Here is a 24,765-nt window from a genome sequence, read left to right on the forward strand (position 1 = left end):
AAAACTTGATAGAAGATGTAATCAGAAAAGGAATGTCATTCACAAAAACAACAAAACAATAAAATACCTTGAAATAAACTTCACAGCAATGAGTACATCTACCTGAAGAAAGTTTAAAAATTTATTGAGGATCATACAATGAGTCCTTGATAGAAAGATTCAGTTTTTAAAAATTTCAATTTTTCTCAAATTAAAGTGCAGCTTTATTGCAAGTATGACACAAAATGTCAACAGTTTTCCTTTGCATATTTTTGTTCAACTTGGAACTTGACACACATACATATGTATATTTTTTATTTGCATGAAGAAAGGTGGTAATTGTTAAAAGTGGTTGGTGTTGGAATAGGCAGTGCAGGGTACTTTCACATTTCACTTTATACATTTCTCTATTTGCACAGTTTTAAAAATAAGGAGAATACATTACTTCCATAAAGGAGGAATAGGAGAGTGAAACTAGATATTCCTATTGGTTATATATATATACTTTTTTCTGATGAGTGAGTCCTTTTGTTTCCCCTTTCCACTTCAATCTTTCTCCACTCAAATGAAAATGGTATTATTTTCTTTTCTCAATATAAAAGTATTGATTATTAAGAAACAATGAACAGAAATGTTTGAGAAGTAGGACATTCACTCCCACTCCCTATTTCCTTTTCTGAGTTCCTACACCTTTTCCTCCATTTCATTTAGGGGTGCAGGAGAAATGTTGTACTTTCATTGCTGAGGGGAGGGAGAGAGGCTGTTGTACAGCATGTAAAAAAGAGAAATAAATTATTCCTCTAAGAGACAGAAAAGGCCAGTGGCTATGGCAGCAGATGTGGCATCTCTCTGTTGACCAAAAAAAGGCAAATTCGAACCATGAGAAGGGGATACTTCTGGTGTCTGGGGTTATCAAAGAGGAAAATGAGGGACAGGACTGACGTGGTGGGGAAGGGAGCGGGAGTGTGGTTCTTGCCGCTCGGCTAGTAGGAGTGGTAATTGGGGTCCTGAGCTCACGGGTGACGTGGCTCCCACGTGAGCAGGAGCCGACGTGTGCAAGCTTCTCTCTAATACTGGTCTTCGTTTGATCCTGTTTCCCTCTTCTTAATGCCCTAAGGGCGGAAGGGTCTGTGCCCGGGAGAAGAAGGAGGAGGAGGAGGAGGAGGAGGAGGAGGAGGAGGAGGAGGAGGAGGAGGAGGAGGTAAATGCCGCGGTCCCAGCCGGTCTGTGTTTGGATGGGCGCTGCTTGAAGATCCCTGCTTTGCGGATAGCAGAGGTTGGAGACCCAAGGGGCCACCGTCTGTTTTCTCCACTCCCTTGCACTATCCCCGACCCTTTCTTTGAACAAAAATGGTGGACGCTGGGGTCCGGATTCGAGGGGAGACCCCAGACCAGGAGGGGGGGAACTGTTGGAATACAGGGACTTGAATCGGAAAGCGCAGTCATTAGGATTCGTATGCTGGTTCATTCCCCAAACCAGAATCTTGGGGCTGTGTTTCAGTCTGATTGTCATTCCACTTGTATTTCAATAGGGCGTTGTACTACTTGGAACAAGAGAATAAAGAAACTGCCCGAAACCCTGCAGGTCAGTGTAAAGGTGGGATTTCCCCGCGACCACTGCCTTGGGGTCCTTGCCTTAATTTGTGCCCATTCCTAATTCTCCAGCAATTTCCGTTCCATTTTACGCAGTAAAAAGGATATGACAGCACCTACAGAAAAATGGTTGTCATTGGGATTGGGGATTCGTTGGGGAGGGGGAGACAGAACAGATTTGGTCTTTTGTTCCTCTGATTTTCCATACTCTCTCGCCCTGCTTCTACCCGCCCTTTCAGTGGTTCAAAGGGGTGTGGTTTTTGCTGGGAAAATGGCCGACCGCTGGGGTTGGGGTTGGGGTGGGGGAAGGGAGGGGACCGGTGTCAGCCGAGTCCTGGCAAGTGGGAGTAGGATGAGAGACAAAAAGGTGGAATCCGTTTGACAACTAGAACCCTGAATTCGAAAAAGCGAGTGTTGGGATTCTCCTAAGTTGTTCGGTCCTCCAAGCCATCTTCCTCTGCAGTGTTGCCAATCTGCCTGTGGATCTTAGGACTGGAGGCCAGTCTGTAGAGTGAGGCAGAACCCTAGGCACAGGAAGAAGAGGAAAATTGTCCAGAACCAAGTCGATTAGGGTAAGGGAGGTGGGACTTCTTTGGGGACCCTTGGGATAGTGGATGGTGGTGATTGCCATCTCGAGTGGGTCAGTGTACTTACACGGCCCCGCCTCCGTCCTGTACACTGTTTCGGAGCTTAGAAAGGAAAGTGCTTTGTAAGTACCACACCGAAGGAAGTGGCTCAGAGGGGGCGGATGTCCGGAGGGTCCTGGGGTGAGGGGGGTGGGGAGGACTTTGCTTTGAATGGTAGGGGCACAGTGTCTTTGGCTTTGGCCCGCCCACCAAGTACCAGTTCCAGAATTCTCAGTCTTTAGGTTTGATGGAGGTGAAAACCAAGGCTAGGGAAGAATGAAATTGCTCCAGGCAGTGGGAATTGCTATAACAGGGACAGAATTATCTTGGTACCCTTAGCATGGTGGGGGTGGCGGAGGCAAGAGCGGAGTCAGGACTTTTGTGCTTTTCACGATTCTCTTGGTTCAGACACAACACTTCTTTTTGTTACGAGGAGGGGGTGTGGCGTCACCTTGGAGGAAGTGGCTGACGGCTGGGGGTGGGGCAGCTACGAAAGAGGATGGGAGGAGGTGGAGGGAGGGAGATAATGCATTTTCAAAGCAGGACCTCTGAGAGAAGAGGGGTTAACTGAAGGTGGGCGATATGGGGCATTGCGAGACGAAGGCCAGGGATTGAAGATAAGGACATGTGTCCCGTCCCTGGTGAGGTCCATCTGATCCCTGAATGCTCAGCACCCTCCTCCTTACCCCCTTGTCTGCAGATTTGCAGTACACGGTGCACTTCAGACAAAAAGAAGGAAGAAACCGCCGGACCTGTGCGGCGGTATGTGAAGGTGTCACAGTCCCTAGGACATCTGGAAGGGCAGGGGAGGTAGGGAACTGATTAGATACCTTAAATATAATGCTCTGGAGTGAGGTTGGGGGAAAGCGAGGTTGGAGAATATGGAGGTGAGTAATTTTTCCAAAATTAGCTCCCCAATAGAGGAAAGGAACCGTAGATCTAATACCGAGCCCCGAGTCCCTGCAATGTCCCCGTCTGTTTGTCGGTCTGTGGCTCAGTTTGTCTGCATGCAAAGTCAGAAAAGGAGGAGGAGCCCGAAGCCTCAAATCTTTCCTTTGATCCTAGGTCCCGCTCTATTTTCAGCTGCAGCTGAGCCTGCCAGCTGTAGCTGAAGACTCCGACCCCGCAGTGTACTCACTCCCGAGGGCAGAGCAGACCGGCTCGGGTTCAGAGATTCGCACAAGCTGTACGATGGGCCGCACTCGGGATGCTGGCTGTGTAGCCGCCGGCGTGGTGATCGGGGCTGGCGCCTGCTACTGCGTATACAGACTGACCTGGGGAAGAGATGAGAGCGGGAAAATCTGGGACGACGACGACGAGGAGTGCAGTGATAGGGCAGAGACTGGGGTCGGGAATGAGAAAGGAGATGAGGCTAACGCTGGGGCAGGGGCGGGAGCCACACATAAGGCTGACCTAGTGGTCAAGTCTGAGGTGGGCTTGGGAGTCAAGAGTGGTCCAGGTGTAAAAGCAGAGGCTCTCTCGACCCAGAGAGGGGGTGGCCTAGAGGCGAAGGCCAAGGCACTTTTCAACACCTTGAGGGAACAGGCAAGCACAAAGGCAGGCAGAGGGAACAGGGTGGGTGCCAGCTCTGGGACCAGGACCCTTGCACCAAGTTTACCCTGCCCAGGAGGCAGGGGTGGAGGGTGCCATCCGACCAGGAACGGGGCTAGGGCTGGGGGCAGGGCTAGTGGAAAACCCAAGGGAAAGACCAAAGCCAAGGGCCCCAAGGCACCGGCCACAGCAGTGCCTGTCCGCAGGACCAAGTTCAACTTCCCCTATAAAATCGATGATATTCTGGGTGCTACTGACCTTCAAAAGGTCCTTAACATCCTGGAGAGAACAAATGATCCTTTTATTCAAGAAGTAGCCTTGGTTACTCTGGGTAACAACGCAGCATATTCATTTAACCAAAATGCCATTCGTGAATTGGGTGGTGTTCCAATTATTGCAAAACTCATAAAAACAAAAGACCCCATTATTAGGGAAAAGACATATAATGCCCTTAATAACTTGAGTGTGAATGCTGAAAATCAGGGCAAGATTAAGATGTATATCAGTCAAGTGTGTGATGATACCATGATCTGTCGTTTAGACTCAGCTGTGCAGATGGCTGGACTAAGACTCTTAACCAACATGACTGTGACTAATCATTATCAACATTTACTTTCCTATTCTTTTCCAGACTTTTTTGCTTTGTTATTCCTGGGAAATCACTTCACCAAGATACAGATTATGAAACTAATTATAAACTTCACTGAAAATCCAGCCATGACAAGAGAGCTGCTCAGTTGTAAAGTACCATCAGAATTGATTTCCCTCTTTAATAAGGAATGGGATAGAGAGATTCTTCTTAATATACTTACCATATTTGAGAATATAAATGACAACATAAAGAATGAAGGGTTTGCATCGTCCAGGAAAGAATTCAGCAGAAGTTCACTTTTTTTCTTATTCAAAGAATCTGGAGTGTGTGTTAAGAAAATCAAAGCATTAGCAAATCACAATGATATGGTGGTGAAAGTAAAAGTCCTAAAAGTATTGACCAAACTCTAATTGGGGGTCTATCCCAAACCGTATTGAAGTAATTTTTTAGTTTGCCTTTGGGAACAATATATTTTGCAAAGTCTTTCTTTTTCACTGTACTCCAATGGCAAAGGGATTCTTTTCAGCTGCCTTTTTGGAATAATAAACATCACATATTACCAACAGTGATATTGGTTGTTACAATCTGGTTGAGGCTTGACCATTTTACGGATGCCAAATGAATATTAAAACTTGTACAAAGAATTTATTGATTTAGTCTTGCTACCTAGATTGAGATGTTCTTACTCTTTTCTCTACCTAAACTGACAGTGAACTAATTATACATCATGAATAAGCTACACTTTTATTGGTTTATATTTATTAATCTATATCTTGTGTTTCATTAATAAAATTGTGTGTTTTAAGTGGGGAAGAGTCATCCTTGTCCTTAAGTTTATGATCTATTTGGAAAAGTAAGATTCATGGAACCAGTTCTCGGCAGCGCATAGAGGTGGAAGAAACTGCTGTGGGCAACACTGCTCAGGGAAAGTTTTACAGAGGAGGAAGACACATAAGTAAACCGGGCTTGAAGAATAGGATAAAAAAGGTCAGAAGGGCATTCCAGGAGGGAGGAGTGGTGGGAAGAAAGACATGGGGGTGGGACTACTGCCCCTTCCCTCTGGCTTGCACAAAATGGAGAGAGTGGGGAGGGGCATGATAGGAGATTGAATGGGATGATTGGGGTGAGTTCATGGAGCTCATGAAGGACCTCAACTGCTAAACTGAGGTGTCTGAATGTTACTCCATCCACTCCTGGGAGCCACCAAACCTTTTGTGACCAGAGGAATGACAGGTGGAAGGAAAACAAATGTGGCTGGTTTGTGTGCAGGATGAATTAGGGTATTGGTGAGGAGAGGGAGAGCTGGTGACTGGAGATGGGAAAACCAGTTAGGAATTTGCCACTTTAGTACAGCCACAAGATGATAAAGGTATGAAATTTCACTTGTGCCTGTGGGAATGGTAAAGAGAGGATGCAAGTGAGAGACCATTCAAAATAGTTAAGTGCTGGAACCTGTTTAGGGTGTCTACAGAGAGGGACAGTTTTATGATCCAGGGGGCATTTGAAAGGAAAATGTCCTCTTGTTTAACTGGTGTCTATGTAACTGAATAAGTTAACTACAATTTAGAAATAATAAGACATTAAAATAGAACAACAATTGGTTTTAGTGCTTATATAAGATATCTTTTATAAGTTTGGTTGGAGAGAAGCCTTTAGGGAATCATCCAGAGTGCTGTTGGGATCCATATGGGAGAAGATCCACCTCTTTCCCACCCTATAGTGTTGGTGAGGCTGCGTGGAAAGGGGTACTTGCAAACTATGCTGGTGGGAGTACACATTGGTACAAGGTCCATTAGGATACATGTTTCGGAAGCTTTCTGGATGTGAATACCCCTTCACCTGATAATTCTGCTTCTAGAAATTTATCCTTTGGAATGAATCAAATAATTGGTTTTTACAAAGCTGTGCATCTTAACACCATTTTTAAGAGTGAAAGATTGTAAACCACCTAAGTGTATCTAAATAGGCAGTTGACTAATAAAGTATGTCTACACATTCAGTCTTTGAAAATGATGGTAGCTTCTACATTTTTTTGCATGATAAATAGCATATATTCTTAAGAGGAAAAACTGATTACATGACAAATAGTATATCCAATTTGGGGAAAGTTAAAACTCTCTCCATGCATTAAAACTTCTGGAAGGCTATATACCAAGATGTGGAAAGGTAATTATTAGTAATAGGGCAATGTATAAACTTAATATTTTAATCTTTTTTCTCATCTATGTTTTCTTGTTTATTTGTAATACATATTGATTTTTGTATAATTGTTGGGAAAGAAAATTTTTGCATACAGGCTAGGTTGAAAATGAAGGGAGTTATAGAATGGGAGAGTGGGCAGCAAAGTTTATACAGATATGTTCGGAATATTTACTGAGTGGGAAATATTTATATCATAAAAGAAGATGCATTAAAACAACAGATGTGTTGTGAAGATATGGGTAATAAGAACACCTATCTCATAGGATTAAAGGGATTTGATAGTGCTAGAACAGAAAATAGAAGTGAACACCCTTACTTCCCTAAAAAGGTTGGTAATTTTTGGTTGATATTTTTCCCAGGGTCATTCTGCTATAAACTAGTGGCATTTAATAAATGTTATATAATAAATTAACTGTTAAACATTAAGATAATTCCTCTATGCATTAGGGTCTTTATTCCTTTTTAAGAACTGAAAATGCTTTCCTCGGTGTGATCTCATCAATTCCTACAACATTCCCAATGCCTGGGTGATGTTACTGTTGCTTAGACATGAGGCCTAAGCTAGGATTTCTCAAATTAGGATGAGTTGAATCCTGGGGATAAATTATCATGTTCTTGGGTTTTCAAGTTCTCCATAAGTATTTTTATTTTTATTTTTTTATTTTATTTTTATTTTTTTATTGATTTTGTAAAAATACTACATTAAAAAAACAATATGAGGTCCCATTCAACCCCACCACCCCCACCCCACCACTCCCCCCCCACCAACACTCACTCCCATCATCATGATACATCCATTGCATTTGGTAAGTACATCTCTGGGCATCTCTGCACCTCATGGTCAATGGTCCACATCATGGCCCATACTCTCCCACATTCCATCCAGTGGGCCCTGGGAGGATTTACAATGTCCGGTGATTGCCCCTGCAGCACCATCCAGGGCAACTCTAAGTCCCAAAGGCGCCTCCACATCTCATCTCTTCCTGCCATTCCTCATACCCATATCAGCCACCATGTCCATCCATAAGTATTTTTAAAATGTTCTGTTTTCAAGAAATGCATTATAAATACATCTTATATTTTCAAGCATTACCAGGTGACTTGGGGGTCTAGATCTTGTCTGCATGTTAAACATAGTCAAAGCACTATGTACCGCTGCTCTATTTCTGTGATGGAAAGATAAACATTTTTTCCACAATTTAATATCTCTCAAGTCATGATGCATCTTATACTTGACAGCAGCTTAGCAATGTGTCATAATTTCATTTGAGGTGTTTTTTTCATTCTTAGTGATGCATAAAATAATGATGCATCTAATAATCAAAGACATTGTCAATCAATGGAATTCTGATTCTGTTAAATAAGAATTTGTAAAAATGTGCTTAACACATAAAGAATGAGTATTAACCATAATACATCATTTTGTACTTATGGAGGTTTTTCAGGAGTTTGAGTTAGGAAGCTGGCAGAGAGTTGAGATTGAGTCATCAGGCTCTCCCTAATGAAGGAATGTTTATATCTAGAGAACATATGTTGTTGCCATCAGTACCACATTCATGTTGCAGACTGTGATTTAGAGCCCTCAAAACAACATTATCAATTTCACGGAATTAAAATTAATTTAAATTTGTTTGGTTTTGTAGCTTGGTTTGATTTTAATTAGTGAGGTTATTTTGTTTGATACCTGTTTGAGAGCCATAAGAAAAGGCATTTATGCCTAGGTTTAAGTATTTAAATATTTAAATAACATTAGAATAAAAGTAATTTCAAACAAAACTAGTGGTCCTTGAGGATGTTTCTCCTTTTTAGAACAATATTTCTCAATTTGGTAAGCAATGTATTTATGTCAAAGTCATGTATATTATAGGAGATAAGAGGTAGGTGGTATCTATTATTTGTTAGCGATTTTTTGGCACTTCACAAATATTTTCCTCCTTATTAAATCCTCTTAACAATCCCGTTATACTTACCTTTGAAGAGGAGAAATGAAACTTGGATGGGTTAGGTAAATTTTCAAGGTCACAGTAAGAGAAAGAGTTAATGGCTTTCCAAACTTGACAAATTGGTTGCTTTAAAATTGCTAAGGACAGAGTCAAATACCTGTAAGATGCCTCTGTAGAAACTCAGCACAAAACCACTCCCTAATGAAGACAGAGATGGAGAAGAGATATTCAGATTGAGCCAGTAACTTTATAGATGTTCATGCACGGATAGTCTTGGCAGTTGCAAATGGCCTGGGTAAGTAACAGAGATACGGATATTTATCTTGCTGCTTCTATGTGCCAGGTACGATAAATCGGTTTGGATATAGTGAAAAGACAATAAATTCCATATTGATATGTAGAACCTAAGGTACTGAGTGACTTTTGAGGTTGGGAGAAGTTGTGAGGTAAAGCAAAAAATAACTCCAGTCAAGATTCATCTAAAAGAGGGGACTATACACTGGGTGGACTGTGGGAGAGTGTGGGCTATGGTGTGGACCATTGACCATGAGGTGCAGTGGTGCTCAGAGATGTGTTCACCAAATGCAGTGAATGTCTCATGATGATGGAGGAGGTTGTTGTTATGGGGGGAGGAGTGGGGTAAGGGGGGTGAGGAGTATATGGGGACCTCATGTTTTCTGAATGTAATATTAAAAAATAAATAAAGACAAAAAAATAAAATAGGGGACTATAAATATTTCTGGGATTCCATTAATTATAAGGAAAAGCCTGAAGTTCACTTTTTATCTAGGACACAGCTGGCTACACACATGGTATTAACTATAATAAGCACTTAATGTTCTATTCCTGAGTAATAATATAATCAATATTTTTCATCCAACACAAAAGTCTTTCCTAGAGATCCAAGAACTATTGGCTTATTCCCCACGCTGCTGTTTCACTGAATGACTTTTATACCTGGGGTGAAAATGAAGTTATTTTCCCAGTAATAAAAAACCATGAGGTGAGGCAGAGGTACAGGCCTGACCAGCACCCATATAATCTTCCAGGTCTCTCTTGTCTTCTTGTCTCTTCATTTTTCTTTCTTCTCCTCACCTTGCACATCTGTCTTTAATTCCTCCTTCTGGAAGATAATTTGTGCTAGTCTTTAGGGGCTGATGCTGACCCTGCTACTCTCCTTGTGTTTCTATGTTTTTTGAAGTGGTGAAATCCCATGAACCCCATGCAACCCCTGACACTTCTGTGACACCATCCCATGCACCAGAGGCCATTGAATACAGAAAAACAATCGTCGTCGCTGTTGTAATAAGGTGGCCCTCGGTGTGAATGGATACTAAGAGTTTATGAGTGGGGTCACAGTGGCAGAGCTGTAGCAGCTCCATGTGCAGGAGTTGATGGTCACCATGGTGAAGAGTCTGGAGAGAGAGAACATCTGAAAGATGCAGGAAATGATGTTCCGGTGCAGCGCCAGCTGTTGTGAGGACAGCCAGGCATCCATGCAGGAGGTACATGAGTGCATCGAGAGCTGCCATGAGTCTCTGATTCAAGCTCAGGCCCTGGTAACCAGGTATTTGGAGAAGTTCCAGGACCTCCTGGCCTGGTGTACCAAGCATTGCAAAGACAAAGCCAAGACTCGACAGATGCAGGGAGTAAGGAACTTCAGGTGAAGCAGAAGCTGGAATACTCTGTGACAAAGCATGTTGGAATCTAAGCCCTCTCTCGATATAGAGGTGGAGTGGACATAACCATCCAAGGGTCCACAGGATGGAGGAATAGAGTACGGTTAGAATGGACTTACTGATATTCTACTATGGAACTATTGTGATTAGGATTGGAAGAAATTGTAGCATTGATGTGGAGAAAGTGGCCATAGTAGCTGCTGATGGTAGGGAGAGTGAAGAAGAGATATGATGTGGGGGCATTTTCAGGACTTGGAGTTGTCCTGGGTGGTACTGCAGGGACAGATGCTGGACATTGTATGTCCTACCATGGCCACCTGGGTGGACTGGGGGAAAGTGTAAATTACAATGTAAACCACTATCCATGTGGTGCAGCAGTGCTCCAAAATGTATTCACCAAATGCAATGAATGTGGCATGATGATGAAAGTGGTTGTTGATGTGGGAGGAGTGGGGTGAGGGCGATAAGGGGTATATGGGACCTCTTATATTTTTTGAATGTAACATTTAATAAATAAAGAGAGAGAAAAAATAATATTGCAGGGACGGGTGCTAGACATTTTATATCCTGCCATAACCCACTGAATGGACTGGGGGAGAGTGTAAACTACAATATGAACTACTATCCATGAGGTGCAGCAGTACTCCAAAATGTATTCACCAAATGCAATGAATGTACCACAATGATGAAAGAGGTTGTTGTTGTGGGAGGATTGTGGTGAGGTGGGTGTGGGGTATATGGGAACCTCTTATATTTTTTAATGTAACATTTTTCGTGATCTATGTATCTTTAAAACATACAATTAAAAATTTTTAAAAAGAGTAAAAAAATAAAACTTGCAATTTCTTTCCATCTATTTTTCTATTTATTTTACAATTTTACCAGTTAAAAAAAATGCCATTGATTGTACACTTTGGATAGATCAGATGGTATGTGAATATATCTCAATAAAACTGCTTAATAAACAAGTAAATAATTGTGAAAGAATAGCCAGAAACAACAGCTATGTACAGCAGGGGAAACAGAGAGATTGAGAGGTGAAGAATTTTGTTTGTTTCTCGGTTTTTGTTTATTATTATTATTTAAATAATGAAAATGCTCTAATAATGATTGAAGTGATGAATGCACAGCTACCGTGATTATACCAAATACCATTGATTGTTCACTTTGGATAATTGCATGCTTTATTTTTTAAAGAAAAAGAGGTACTCTCTGTGTTTCTCCATTGCAAATGTCTTGCCAAGGTCACCCAAGCTGAGCTTGTTGCATTCTGTGGGGAGATGCGCCAGCCTTGATGGCGCCACCCCAAACTATTGGGCTGTCTGTTGTTTAATCTGGAAATACCACCACAGACTGCTCTCCGGGTCCCAGAAAGGGCCCAGGTTTTGCTTTTGCTTCTTATTCATCTCATTATTATGTTTACATTTGGTGCCTGCATGCACTGGCTTGCACCCTAACTCCCAGGACCCTCCCCAGTCTGCTACCTCTCCTGGGATTTCGTGGTTTGGCACGGCCTGCCACCCCCACCCCACCCTAACCCCAACCCCAACCCCATCCCACCCCCATCGCACCCTATAACTTCACACAACAGTGCAGACATGGAGCTTCCAGTTTCAAGCACTCCATCCTCACTGGGGCCCTATGAGCCGCTCACAAAGCAATTTCAACCACAATTCTCTCACTTTGAAGTGTCATCCATGGGCCGGCGCAGCCCTTGCCAAGTCAATCTGTACACGGTAGCGCCGATCAGCTAAGAATTTGGCAGCTGTGGTGAGTATTTGCTCCTTGCTCCTCTCTAGGGGTTACTGACTGGTCTAAGATGAACCCGGGTGCTGCACTAGAGTCCACCACAGTCCTGCAGAGAATTAGCCAACCCCTTGTCTGCTGCAGATGCTGCACAGATCTCACAGTTTGCCACTTCCCTCTTCAATTTGTTTATGGCCTACTTTTCACTCTGAAGGTCCATTCCCTTAAGGCCTCTTGGCTTGGTGTATGGCTTAGGAAGTCCTTCCCCAACCCCACATCACAAAACAGTCTCCTATATAACTTTTTAATCCTTCTGTACTTTCTATTTAAAATTTCATCTCATGGATCAATTTGGAATTTACTGTTTGCAAGGTGGGAGTTAGAGGTCTAACTTTACTTTCTTTCCCCAAATGAATAACCAATGAACCTAGCACCATCAATATTGAGTATTCCATTGCCATGCTACTGTGTGGCACATCCTGGGATCCTTGTGTACCACCTGGACATCCTCTTTGTGGCTTCCCGTGTTGAAGACCTTCCTGGGGCACATAGCTTTCTGTCATGAACATTTTTAATATGTTTCCATCTAGACATATTTATCTTTTTATCACTTAGTAAATTCTTTATAAAAATAATTTACACTTATTTTCATGTTTATTTCTAAGTATTGATATTTTTTGTTTTTTTTATGAGTGGTTATGGTCATTACCCTCTCCTACAATGCCATGTTACTCTTACTATGCTGTCCTTTTCCCAAATGCCAGCACACTGTATGTATGTGTCACTTATGTTGCTTTGGGAACAGCTGGACTGAAAGGGATGCTTGTTGCAATTCAGAAACACCCAAACTTTCAAGAAAGAGTCTTCTGAGTGCCTCCTTTTTCATGGGTAGTTATGTCCAGTGCCTAACATGACCACTCCCAAAGAGGAGGTGAGGGGTAAAAGACAAGGCATTTGGCATCAAAGTTCCACAAATATTCTTTCCACACAATTCTCTCTAAAGACACTTTCCCTTCTTTCATTTTACCTTTATATCACACCCCCCCTACTCCTCTGGCAGTGGAGTAATTCATACTTGTTCTTCTGGTTTATTCAGTCACTTTTTTTTCACCTGGCTAGGTCTCCATTAGGTCTATCTATCAGTATTCTGTTGTTCATTGTTCTTGGATATAGATATATGGGATGATTTTGAAGGAAGGAAAGACATCTGCTGGATAATTTATTTTCATAAATAACACTCCAAATAACCATGCAACACAACTGCCCATCTGGACAAATATTTGCATTCCACAAAGACCAATTGCTAATGTGTAAATCTCTATCCAGTGTCCTATATTTTTCAATATACAGGGCTTTTAAATTGAGTACAAGATGAAGCCAGTCTCGAAGCCAAACTCAGCATGTAAATGTGTTGCTTTCTCCCCAGCATGGGACATGACTCCTGGAGATGAGCCTCCCTGGTGCCAAGGGATCACTACAAGTACCAGCTGATGATGTACCTAGAAAATGACCTTGAATAAAAGGGTCAGCTCGGACTAGCAGAATATCTCAGTCTACATATAATACCAGGAATTAAAAATGCTTTTTGACCTGAACAAAAGGGGGAAATGGAAAGGACAAATGAGTTTATATGCCTGTAAGTCTCCAAAAAGACCAAGGAGGTTATCTGAGGGGTTGCCCTTATGCACACCTGAGCAGAGTCCCAGAGACAGATAAAGTAGATACAACCCCAGGTATTGGTTCTCCTGAGAGCTACAGAGACCCACAGGTTCTATGGTCATGGCAGATGGAATTCAGTGCCATGTCATTTGGCCCTACTTTGGAGTTTGTGTTTTTGTGTGATGGAGCTGGACTTAGATGTGATCTTTGTCCACAAGTCTCTCCTTTTACTTTTACTGGAACTGTAGTTGGTGCTGGGGTTTAATGTATACCCAGGGGACCTGAATCTCTGGACTGACCATGTGATAGCCAGGCCCTGAGCGTCAACAGATTTGCAACTCCTACACTCTGGCTTATTGGACTTACCCCACTCAGCTAACATGGAGGTGAAGAAGGTCAACCATCACATCAGGGAGCCAAGACTGCCTGCAACTGAAAACAGGAGAATTGCATCCAGCATCCATGTGGAATCTAAGCCCCCTCTTGATATAGATGTGGAGTGGACACAACCATTCTAAGGTCCACAGGATGGAGGAATAGAGTATGGCTTAGAGTGGACTTACTGATATTCTATTCATGAACTATTATGATTAGTAATTGAAGAAAATGTGGCATTGGTGTGGAAAATGTGGCTATGGTGGCTGCTGGGGGTAGGCAGTGGGAGGGAGAGATGTGATGTGGGGGCATTTTTGGGACTTGGAGTTGTCCTGGGTGGTGCTGCAGGGACAGTTACTGGACATTGCATGTCCTTCCATGGCCCACTGGGTGGAATGTGGGAGAGTGTGCGCTATGATGTGGACCATTGACCATGAGGTGCAGTGGTGCTCAGAGAAGTATTCACCAAATGCAGTGAATGTCTCATGATGATGGAGCAGATTTTTGTTATGGGGGGAGGAGTGGGGCGAGAGGGATGGGGATATATGGGAACCTCATATTTTTTTAATGTAATATTAAAAAAATAAATAAAGAAAAAAAAGATGAAGTTAATGACTTTTTCAACTGAAGAGGAGGTGTGTGAAGATAAACTGAAGGATGATTTTGTTTGCTAGCCTTTTTTTTTTTTTTAAAGATTTATTTATTTATTTAATTCCTTTCCCCCCCGTTTGTCTGTCCTTGGTGTCTTTTTGCTGCGTCTTGTTTCTTTGTCCGCTTCTGTTGTCGTCAGCGGCACAGGAAGTGTGGGCGGCGCCATTCCTGGGCAGGCTGCTCTTTCTTTTCGCGCTGGGCGGCTCTCCTCACGGGCGCACTCCTTGCGGGCGCACTCCTTGCGGTTTTTTCTCTCTTTTTTTTGCCTTCTGATTTTTAGAATTAAATTGTCTTTCTTTTTTAAGATACATAGATCGCAAGAATTGTTACATTAAAAAATATAAGAAGTTCCCACATACCCCACCCCCCACCCCCCACTCCTCCCATACCAACAACCTCTTTCATCATTGTGGTACATTCATTGCATCTGGTGAATACATTTTGGAGCACTGCTGCACCACATGGATTATAGTTTACATTGTAGTTTACACTCTCCCCCAGTCCATTCAGTGGTTTATGGCAGGATATATAATGTCCAGCATCTGTCCCTGCAATATCATTTAGGACAAATCCAAGTCCTGAAAATGCCCCCACATCTCATCTCAACCATTTCTAACCTATCACATAGTGATATGATGGAACCCACATTTTTCATAGTTTGTGTCTAGAAAAATGAGGAGATACCTACCTCTAATTTTCTTTCTAAGGTTTCCCAGTAACTTATCTGAAAATTTCTAACATCCACTGTATTCGTCAGCCAAAGGGGTGCTGATGCAAAATACCAGAAATTGGTTGGCTTTTATAAGGTGTATTTATTTGGTGTAGGAGCTTACAATACCAGGCCATAAAGCATAAATTACTTCCCTCACCAAAGTCTATTTGGAGTAAAATGGCTGCTGACGTCTGCGAGTTTTCAGGCTTCCTGGGTTCCTACATTCTTCGGGCTTGCTTTTCTCTGGGTTCAAGTTTCCTTTCTTCCTGGGGCTGGCTTCTCTTTCCTCTGTGAACTTAATTCCTGGGGCTCCAGCTTAAGTCTTCAGCATCAAACTCTAACATCAAAACTCCAACATCAGAAACCCCTCAACTCTTTTCTTTGCCATGCCTTTTATCTGTGAGTCCCCACCCCTTGTAGGGTACCCTAATCATAACTCAATCCTGACCAGGTAAGATCAGATTACAAACATAATCCAATACCTATTTTTGGAATTCATAACCATATCAAGCTCCTACACCTGCCATCCTCTAGACTTTCAGCCTGGAGTGACTGATTTGAGCCAGAACACACATATCAGGATGTTTTTCCTTCTCCCCTCTCTGCTCTCCACAAAGATCTACTCTGATGTAGACATCCCTTAGGTCCCGAATTTTCACTACCTATGGCTTATAGTAAAGATCTATGTGTTGTTGGGGGGGGGAGAGGGGGGGTGGGGGGGTGGGGTTGAATGGGACCTCACATATATATTTTTAATGTAATATTATTACAAAGTCAATAAAAAATAAAAAAATTAAAAAAAAAAAAAAAAAAAAAAAAAAAAGATCTATGATCAGAGTCTTCCACACATGGTTCATGATATGTAATGGGAGCCTCTGAAACATAAAACAATTCCAAATTGATGGCTATGGATTTTCAAAATTAGCTTTGAGAATTCAAACTTTCTTGAGCAAGGTACTTAAGAACATTGTACACAGGAGAATTGTGTGTAGTTTGGTTTAATATTTTAAAAACTTTTTCCATTACATGCTAAAGAACAGTACCAGATCAGGGTTGAGGATGGGTGTTTTAGTTTCTCTACTACTAAAACAAATTCCATAGAATGAGTTGGCTTAAACAACAAGAATTTATTGGCTCGTGGTTTTAAGGCTAAGAGAAGTCCTAAATCAAGACATCATCAAGATGATGCTCTCTCCCAGAAGACTGTGCAATCTGGGGTTGGCTCTGTGATTCTTGGTCCTTGGCTTTTCTGTCCTTTGGCAATGCACATGGCAGGATCATCTCCCTTCTCCTATGGGTTCTGTTAACTTCGGCTTCTGGCTGTTCCTTCTGACCTCTCCCTCAGTCTGACTTTCACTCTGCTTATAAAGGACTCTAGTAATCTGCACTAAAGCCCACTTTATTTAGTCGGACCATATCTCAATTGAAGTAATGTCTTGAAGAGATCTTATTTACAATGGGGGCACACATATCAGAATGCAGGCCAAGACCAAGAACATGTCCAAACTGGGGTACACAAGTCAGTGGGTAAGGACCAAGTGGACCAAGGGGGTAACCTGGACATTGCCCTGTACCTTTGTCTCAGTCCTTAAGGGAATAGACTGAAGACAGATGTATGTGGAATTAAAAAACTCTACAAAGAATCTCACATAACACAATATCTACAAGGCTTGGTAAAGACAGGTCAACAAATTCTTTACATTTTGTTTTAAATTGTATTCATTTTAAAAATTGGGTAACATATCCTAGTGGTTCAAAATTCAAAAAGTAACAAAAGATTTACATTGAAAAATCTCCTCACCTCTCTCACTTCAACCATCCAGTTGTCCCCCACCAGAGGCAATGTTAACATATTATTGTGCCTCATTACAAATATGGTTTAGATTTATGCACACAAATACATATAAGTATTTATTTTCTCTATTTATAACACGAAAGGTACTTTCCCTAAAATTTGTTTTTCCTCTTAATTTTGGTACTCCTCTGATATCACTACATAAAAAACTTCCTTTTTATTTTACAGCTCGATCATTTAATTGAATAAATATTTCATAATTGCTGTATTACATTCCTTATTTGTAGATATTTAGGGTTTCCGCCCTTTTTCTTGTTATTAGAAAAGATACTTCAATGATTATACCTCTTTGTTTTTCTTCCTCTCTCCCCTTTTTCTTTTCATCCATCCAATTTTAGTGGATTAAATTATCTTTCTCAGGATTTATTCTTGTACTATTCAGTATATTTTTACCCCTATTGTCAGATTTGTCAGCTTTAAATGCTATCTTTTGACCCCAGCTATCAAGGATAAGAAAATCAACATATTTACATCACCTAGTATCTTCTTTACCTTTTATGTCCCAGTTCTTTTTTTTTAAGATTTATTTTATTTATTTCTCTCCCCTTCCCTCCCCCCACCCCAGTCGTCTGTTTTCTGTCTCTGTTTGCTGCGTGTTCTTGTTTTTGTCCTCCGCACGGGAATCAGTGTTTCTTTTTGTCATTGTTACGTCATCTTGCTGTGTCAACTCTCAGTGTGTGCTGCGCCATTCTTGGGCAGGCTGCACTTTTTTTGTGCTGGGCGGCTCTCCTTACAGGGCGCGCTCCTTGTGCGTGGGGACGCGGGGGACACCCCTGCGTGGCAGGGCACTCCTTGCGCGCATCAGCACTGCACATGGGCCAGCTCCACACGGGTCAAGGAGGCCCGGGGTTTGAACTGCAGACTTCCTATGTGGTAGGTGGACGCCCTATCCACTGGTCCAAGTCTGCTTCCCTGTCCCAGTTCTTAATTCTATAATTTCCACTCCATCTGAGTTTATCACCATTATGTTCTGTTCTGTAACCATAATCCACACATTTGTTTTGTTTTCATTCCTAAATTTATATAGATTTGATCCTTGTTACTAAACTTTTACTATAGTTTTTTCCTTCCCTGTGCTCTTTCCACTTTGGCCTTCATCTTTGTTTTTAATTTTCTTCTTCCACATTTTTCCCTGTGAATGGACTGAAAGCTCACATTTCTTTTTTTTTTTTGAATTGAAAAAAATTTTTAATTAAAGTTAATAGATCACAAGGAATGTTACATTAAAAAACATTAAAATAACAAAAAAACATAAGAGGTTCCAATATAACCCACTCCTCACCACCTACCACATCATTTTGGTAAATTGTGTTTTTTTGAAGATATATATATCACACACAAAAAATGTTACACTAAAAAATACAAGAGGTTCCCTTATACCCCCCAGCCCCCCACCCCACTCCTCCCACACCAACAACCTCCCTCATCATTGTGGCACACTCATCGCACTTGGTGAACACATTTTGGGGCACTACTGCTCTACACAGATAATAGTTTACCCTGTAGTTCACACTCTCCCCCAGTACATTCAGTGGGTTATGGCAGGATATATAAAGTCCAGCATCTGACCCTGCAATATCATTAAGGACAACTCAAAATCCCAAAAATGCCCCCACATCACATCTCTTCTACCCTCTCCCTGCCCTCAGCAACTACTGTGGCCACTTTCTCCACCTCGATGCTAAAATTTCTTCTATTATTCATCAGAAAATTCACATTTCACCTCAATCTTGTCTTGCCATCCCTTTCTTGAGCTTTTGCTTAATTGTTTCACTATGATTTTCTTATTCATAAAGAAATATTTGGGAACAATTTTATCTACTTTATGTTACCTTTTTTAAAAGATTTCTTCATGTGACATCTACTTTTCATGTCCCTTTTCTCCTTTTATAATGTATACCTATATTTAGCTCTAGTGCAGTTTCCTTTTTGAGTCCCCATATTTAAGAAATATCAGGTTTTCTTGAGCCAGCTATTTATACAAGGTTCTTCTAGAACAAGGGCCAGGGCTGCCTTCCCTGATACCAAGAATTTTCCTTATGACCCAAGCCATTAAAAAGGGAGCTGTGGGGGCTATTGAAAGTGCATTCTCTCTTCTCCCCTGCCATTCAGGGGTAGACTAATCTCCAGTGCTACCATAGGGACAGATCATTTCCTACATATGTGACCTGCCTCTGTGATTCTTCATTTAGTGCAATTTCTATATGCTTCTTATTACTCAGTAGAGTCCATGGAGGCTCCTGCTGCCAACTCGTACATGCTTCTTACCTTTAAGAAATATACAAACAGCCCCCCTCACTTCCGGGCTTCAGTGGTGTTTGGTGTTTGACTGGAGAGTGCAGAAGAATAGCTAGAGAGTTTCTGGAAAATTAACTGAGCAGACTATCAAGCATAAACCAATTTACAAATCCATAGAGATAATCTCTGTGAAAAAGTCAGAGTGCAGAATGCTGTGGGACTCAGTTTGGAATGGGCCTCTACTCAGGCCCAGAAATGCAAGCAACTCTATGTTCCCTGCCAGCTTTTCTGAACTACCCGGGAAAGGAACTCACAGCACAGTTTCTTCCTGTCCTGGCAACTTAGCTTGTGCCTATTAAGAGAAAAATGGGTGATGGCAAAGATGCATAAATGACCTAGCATTGCATTTTCAATTTAAGTGATTTTTCATTATTAACTTTCATAGCATTCATCACAGTCAACTGTATACCCTGTTTTCTTTATTTGTATTCCCCACTAGATGATAAACTGTATGAACACATGAACGGTGCCTGTTTTGGTTACTATTAAACTTCCATCTGCCTGGCACATAAATAGTACTCAGTGCTTACACGATTTGATTGGTGTTCAAGCTGGAATTCTTGTTCTGTACAGGTGTTTGTGCTTATCTATGAATTACTTTTGTCTTTATTTATTTTTTTAATGTTACCTTAAAAAAATATGAGGTCCCCATATATCCTCACCCCCTTCACCCCACTCCCCCCCATAACAGCAACCTCCTCCATCATCATGAGACATTCATTGCATTTGGTGAATACGTCTCTGAACACTGCTGTACCTCATGGTCAATGGTCCACACCATAGCCTACACTCTTCCACAGTCTACCCAGTGGGCCATGGGAGGATATACAATGTCCAGTAACTGTCTCCACAGCACCACTTAGGACAACTCCAAGTCCCGAAAATGCCCCCACATCACATCTCTTCCTCCCACTCCCTAGCCCAGCAGCCACCAAGGCCACTTTCTCCACACCAATGCCACATTTTCTCCGATTACTAATCACAATAGTTCATGAATAGAATATCAGTAAGTCCACTCTATTCCATACTCTATTCCTCCATCCTGTGGACCTTAGAATGGTTGTGTCCACTCCACATCTATATCAAGAGGGGGCTTAGATTCCACATGGATGCTGGATGCAATTCTCCTGCTTTCAGTTGTAGGCACTCTTGGCTCCCTGGTGTGGTGGTTGACCTTCTTCACCTCCATGTTAGCTGAGTGGGGTAAGTCCAATAAACCAGAGTGTAGGAGTTGCAAGTCTGTTGAGGCTCAGGGCCTGGCTATCACATGGTCAGTCCAGAGATTCAGGTCCCATGGGTATACACTAAACCGCTTTAATATATGTGTGTATTATTTTTGCATAAAGAAAATTTGCTTTTTTAAATGTGTAAAACAGTACTTACAATATGGTCTTAATTAATTTAAAACCGCTTCTGCATGAATAGATTGGAATTTTATACATTCAGTATCTTGCTGTTCCTTAGGGTCTGGTCCTCAGGTCTCTTCTCTTCCCAGGAATCTCATGCACTGCCATAGCTTCAGTCATTAATTGTTAATAACTCACAAGTCCATATGTCCTGAGCTCAAGATTAATTTATTTGATGGTGAGAGATTGCATATATCACAGATATTTCATGCTCAACGTTCCTTCTGGAGCAGTGGTTCTCAACCAGTGGCGATTTTGCCCTCCAGTCAACACCTGGCAATGTTTGGAGACATTTTTGGTTTTCACAACTATGGGAAGGGATGTTTCTGGTATCTTGTGGGTAGAGACCAGAGAAATTGATCTTACAATGCACAAGGCATCCCCTAGTCTAAATTGACAATAGTGCCAAGGTTGAGAAACCCTGCTCTTTTGGTTATCAGCAAAACTCTGAAAATATCCTTATACTCCTAAGGACCTTCCAGTATGGAATAGGACAATTTAACTCTTTTATATTGCCATCCTTCCTCTCCCTTTCTTTTTTTTTTTTAATTTTTTTATTTTTTATTGACTTTGTAATAATATTACATTAAAAATATATATGTGAGGTCCCATTCAACCCCACCCCCCCACCCCCCCTCTCCCCCCCCCCAACAACACTCGTTCCCATCATCATGACACATCCATTGGATTTGGTAAGTACATCTTTGGGCACCTCTGCACCTCATATACATTGGTTCACATCATGGCCCATACTCTCCTCTATTCCATCAAGTGGGCCCTGTGAGGATTTACAATGTCCGGTGATTACCTCTGAAGCACCATCCAGGGCAGCTCCATGTCCCAAAGACGCCTCCACCTCTCATCTCTTCCTGCCTTTCCCCATACCCTTTGTCCATTATGTCCACTTTTCCCAATCCAATGCCACCTCTTCTATGTGGACATTGGATTGGTTGTGTCCATTGCACCTCTATGTCAAGAGGAGGGTCAGATTCCACCTGGATGCTGGATGCAATCCTCCCATTTTCAGTTGTAATCACTCTAGGCTCCATGGTGTGGTGGTTGTCCTTCTTCAACTCCATCTTAGCTGAGTGTGGTAAGTCCAATAAATCAGATTGTAGGTGCTGGAGTCTGTTGAGGCTCAGGATCTGGCTATCACATTGTCAGTCCAGAGATTCAAATCCCCTAAATATATCTTAAACCCCAACATTAACTGCACCTCCAGCACATTAGCATGAAAGTCTTATGAAGGGAGATCCCATCTGAGTCCAGATTCATCACACATAAACACCATTTCCAAAGAGGGGCCATCTGCCCTGGTAGTTAACCCCATCGGCCATGACCATAACTCCCATGGGTCTCTTTAGCCCTCAAAGGAACCAATATCTGGGGGTTGTATCTGCTTTATCTGTCTCTCTGACTCTGCTCAGTTGTGCATGAGGGCAAACCTTCTGCCAGCCTCCAGACTCTTTTTTAGAAACTCGTAGCCATATAAACTCATTTCTCCTTTCCATTTCCCCCTTATCCTCTCCCTTTCTTATTCCTAATGTTTATAATGCTATTATTTTAGTTTAATTATGCATTCAACACATATTTAGTGAGTAACATTGTATGCCAGGCACTATTCAAAGCATTTGGAATTTTGTGGTGAGCAAAACAAAGACAGCTTTATTAAGTTTAATTTCTTGTAGAAGAAATAATCAATCAATCAATCAATAATGCTGGTAATTTTAAACATTCTGTCAACTACACTTTTATTAAGTCTCAGGCTTACTTGAAATCTAATCCCCTGAGGTGGTATATGAATCATTATCTAAAACTATGCAAAATAGATTCAAGGGCTAGCACATTACTTGTCTCAGTAATGAGCAGTATTTATGTAGTCTTAATCAACTAAACACTGTTCATAATGTTCAACATGTAGAGTTGAAAGCAGACAACTTTAATGGGTGATGGTTGCTACAGAACAGAATGTAAAAGTAAACTGGAACTTAGCTGTATGCAGACGGCTATATAAGACAGAAAGCTCAATAGCATGCTCTCTATTAGAAGGGCAAATTTCCTTGCTTTCAAGACCCCATGAAGGTATTTCTTGGATGATGATACTACTTGTCTAGCATTCAAATCCCTCAGGTGCTTTCACAAGTTCAACCAAGGCCTTTCTTGGTATGTGGGAATGTTGTCTTTATATCCACTGGATCACTCAGCCTGTTCTGAGAGCCATGTAAGCACAGTCTATTCATTTGATGTCTGTTGGTGTGTGGCAGCTAGGTACAAGTTATAAATTAACTGTTTCAGAGTATGAATGCATCTTACCCTGGGAATATTTATTTGTGTCCCTCTTAGTAATTTGGGAGCATGTTCAAGCCTGCCCAATTCTATTTGGCATGTTCAGATTCCAGGACCATCTGGAATTAATTTTTCATGTAATCCATTCCACTATAGTTGCTTAGAAATACTCTAGAACCCAAGGTCAAGACCCTTGAGTCACTTAAAGAAACAGATTCAAGAATCTAAATTCTTCTTCCTTAGCTGTACCTTAATTTGCAGGATATTTGGAGCAAGTGCACACTTTTTGTTTTGGTTTGTAAATAAGGTACCTCTTGCTGCATAGCAAACCACTCTAAAACTCAGTAGCTTAAAACAACAGCCATTTAATTTGCTCATTATTTTGTGGATCAGGAATTTGAGATGGGCTCATCTGATTGGTTCTTCTATTGGTCTTGCCTCAGGTTACTCATGTTACTGAGGTCCCATGGCAGATCAGCGGGGTGGTTGATTTGCCTATAGCTAAGGTTGCCAGATTTAGCAAACTAAAAAACAAAAAGGCCCAGCTAAATTTGAATTATAGATAAACAACTAATAATTCTTTAGTGTAAGTAAGTTTTATGTACTATTTGGGGTGTACTAATATTAAAAATATATTTGCTGTTCATTTGAAATTAAAATTTAACTTAGAGTCCTGTATTTTATCTGGCAACCATTTCTAGAGGTCTTCACCAAGAGCAGATTGTCTCTGTTTTACATGGTCTCACCCACCAGCAGGCTAGCTTGGCTTACACCCACGGTGGTTTCAGAGCAGGAAGAGTGCAAATACCACTGAAAAAGCACTGTTGAAACATCTTATTGGGTCATGTTTGCTAATGTTCAGCTGGCCAAAGCAAATCACATGACGAGACCCAAAGTCAGTGTGGAAGGGAACCATACAAGAGAATGGATACAAGGAGGCATTGTTCATTGGGATCATTACTGTAATATCTGACTAAACTTTCTTCTATTTGTTTTCCTTGCCATATACTCAAGTTTTTCTAACTCCTCAATTCATTTTACCAAGTCTACTTTCATTCATGAGTTCACTCAATACCCCAAACCTGTCGTCCTACCCATTTTGGTCTTGCCAAGCAGGGTCTGCTCCTTGGCTGTCATCATTAAAAAAATATTTTTAAATTTGTATTTTTTTAAAGATACATAGATCACAGAAAATGTTACATTAAAAATATAAGAGGTTCCCTTATACCCCACTCCCCACCCCACCCTCCACTTCTTCCCACATCAGCAACCACTTTCATCAGTGTGGCACATTCATTGCATTTGATGAATACATTTTGGAACATTGCTACACTGCATGGATTATAGTTTACTTTGTAGTTTACACTCTGCTCCGGTCCATTTGGTGGGTTATGGCAGGATATAAATGTCCTACATCTGTCCCTGTAATATCGTAAAATTAACCTTTACCATTTTCCCAAATTAGAATCCCTTTTTTTTCCTGGACTTCATATCTTCCTTTGACTTCATTATTACTTTATTTTCTTGGAATCCATGTTCAAATAACTCCCTAAGAAAGGGCCTGCAGGAGGTAATATTTATGAATACTTTTTTTTGTAGAAAGAGAGTGTGG

At 41.4% G+C, this 24,765-nt stretch overlaps 1 protein-coding gene across 8 annotated transcripts; it reads left to right on the forward strand.

Moving 5' to 3' along the window:
• The first annotated feature begins 1,162 nt into the window (after nucleotides 1–1,162).
• On the forward strand, nucleotides 1,163–5,154 carry ARMCX1 (armadillo repeat containing X-linked 1). 8 transcript variants are annotated; one of them, XR_011647978.1, is made up of 5 exons: nucleotides 1,164–1,255; nucleotides 1,512–1,564; nucleotides 2,036–2,144; nucleotides 2,899–3,008; nucleotides 4,381–4,488. XR_011647978.1 is itself a non-coding variant. In XM_071213241.1 (5 exons), exon 5 carries the CDS (start codon nucleotides 3,390–3,392, stop codon nucleotides 4,749–4,751), a length of 1,362 nt encoding a protein of 453 aa, XP_071069342.1. In that variant the 5' UTR covers nucleotides 1,164–1,255; nucleotides 1,512–1,564; nucleotides 2,036–2,144; nucleotides 2,899–2,960; nucleotides 3,264–3,389; the 3' UTR covers nucleotides 4,752–5,154. The 8 variants fall into 8 exon arrangements, 6 of the variants coding, with proteins under 6 accessions (XP_058147002.1, XP_012380855.2, XP_071069342.1 ...); XM_071213241.1 differs by having other exon boundaries at nucleotides 2,899–2,960; nucleotides 3,264–5,154; XM_058291019.2 differs by lacking the exon at nucleotides 2,036–2,144 and having other exon boundaries at nucleotides 1,163–1,180; nucleotides 3,264–5,154.
• Nucleotides 5,155–24,765: the final 19,611 nt, after the last annotated feature.

The sequence above is a fragment of the Dasypus novemcinctus genome, chromosome X (genome assembly GCF_030445035.2).
Source record: "Dasypus novemcinctus isolate mDasNov1 chromosome X, mDasNov1.1.hap2, whole genome shotgun sequence".
Lineage (NCBI taxonomy): Eukaryota > Metazoa > Chordata > Mammalia > Cingulata > Dasypodidae > Dasypus > Dasypus novemcinctus.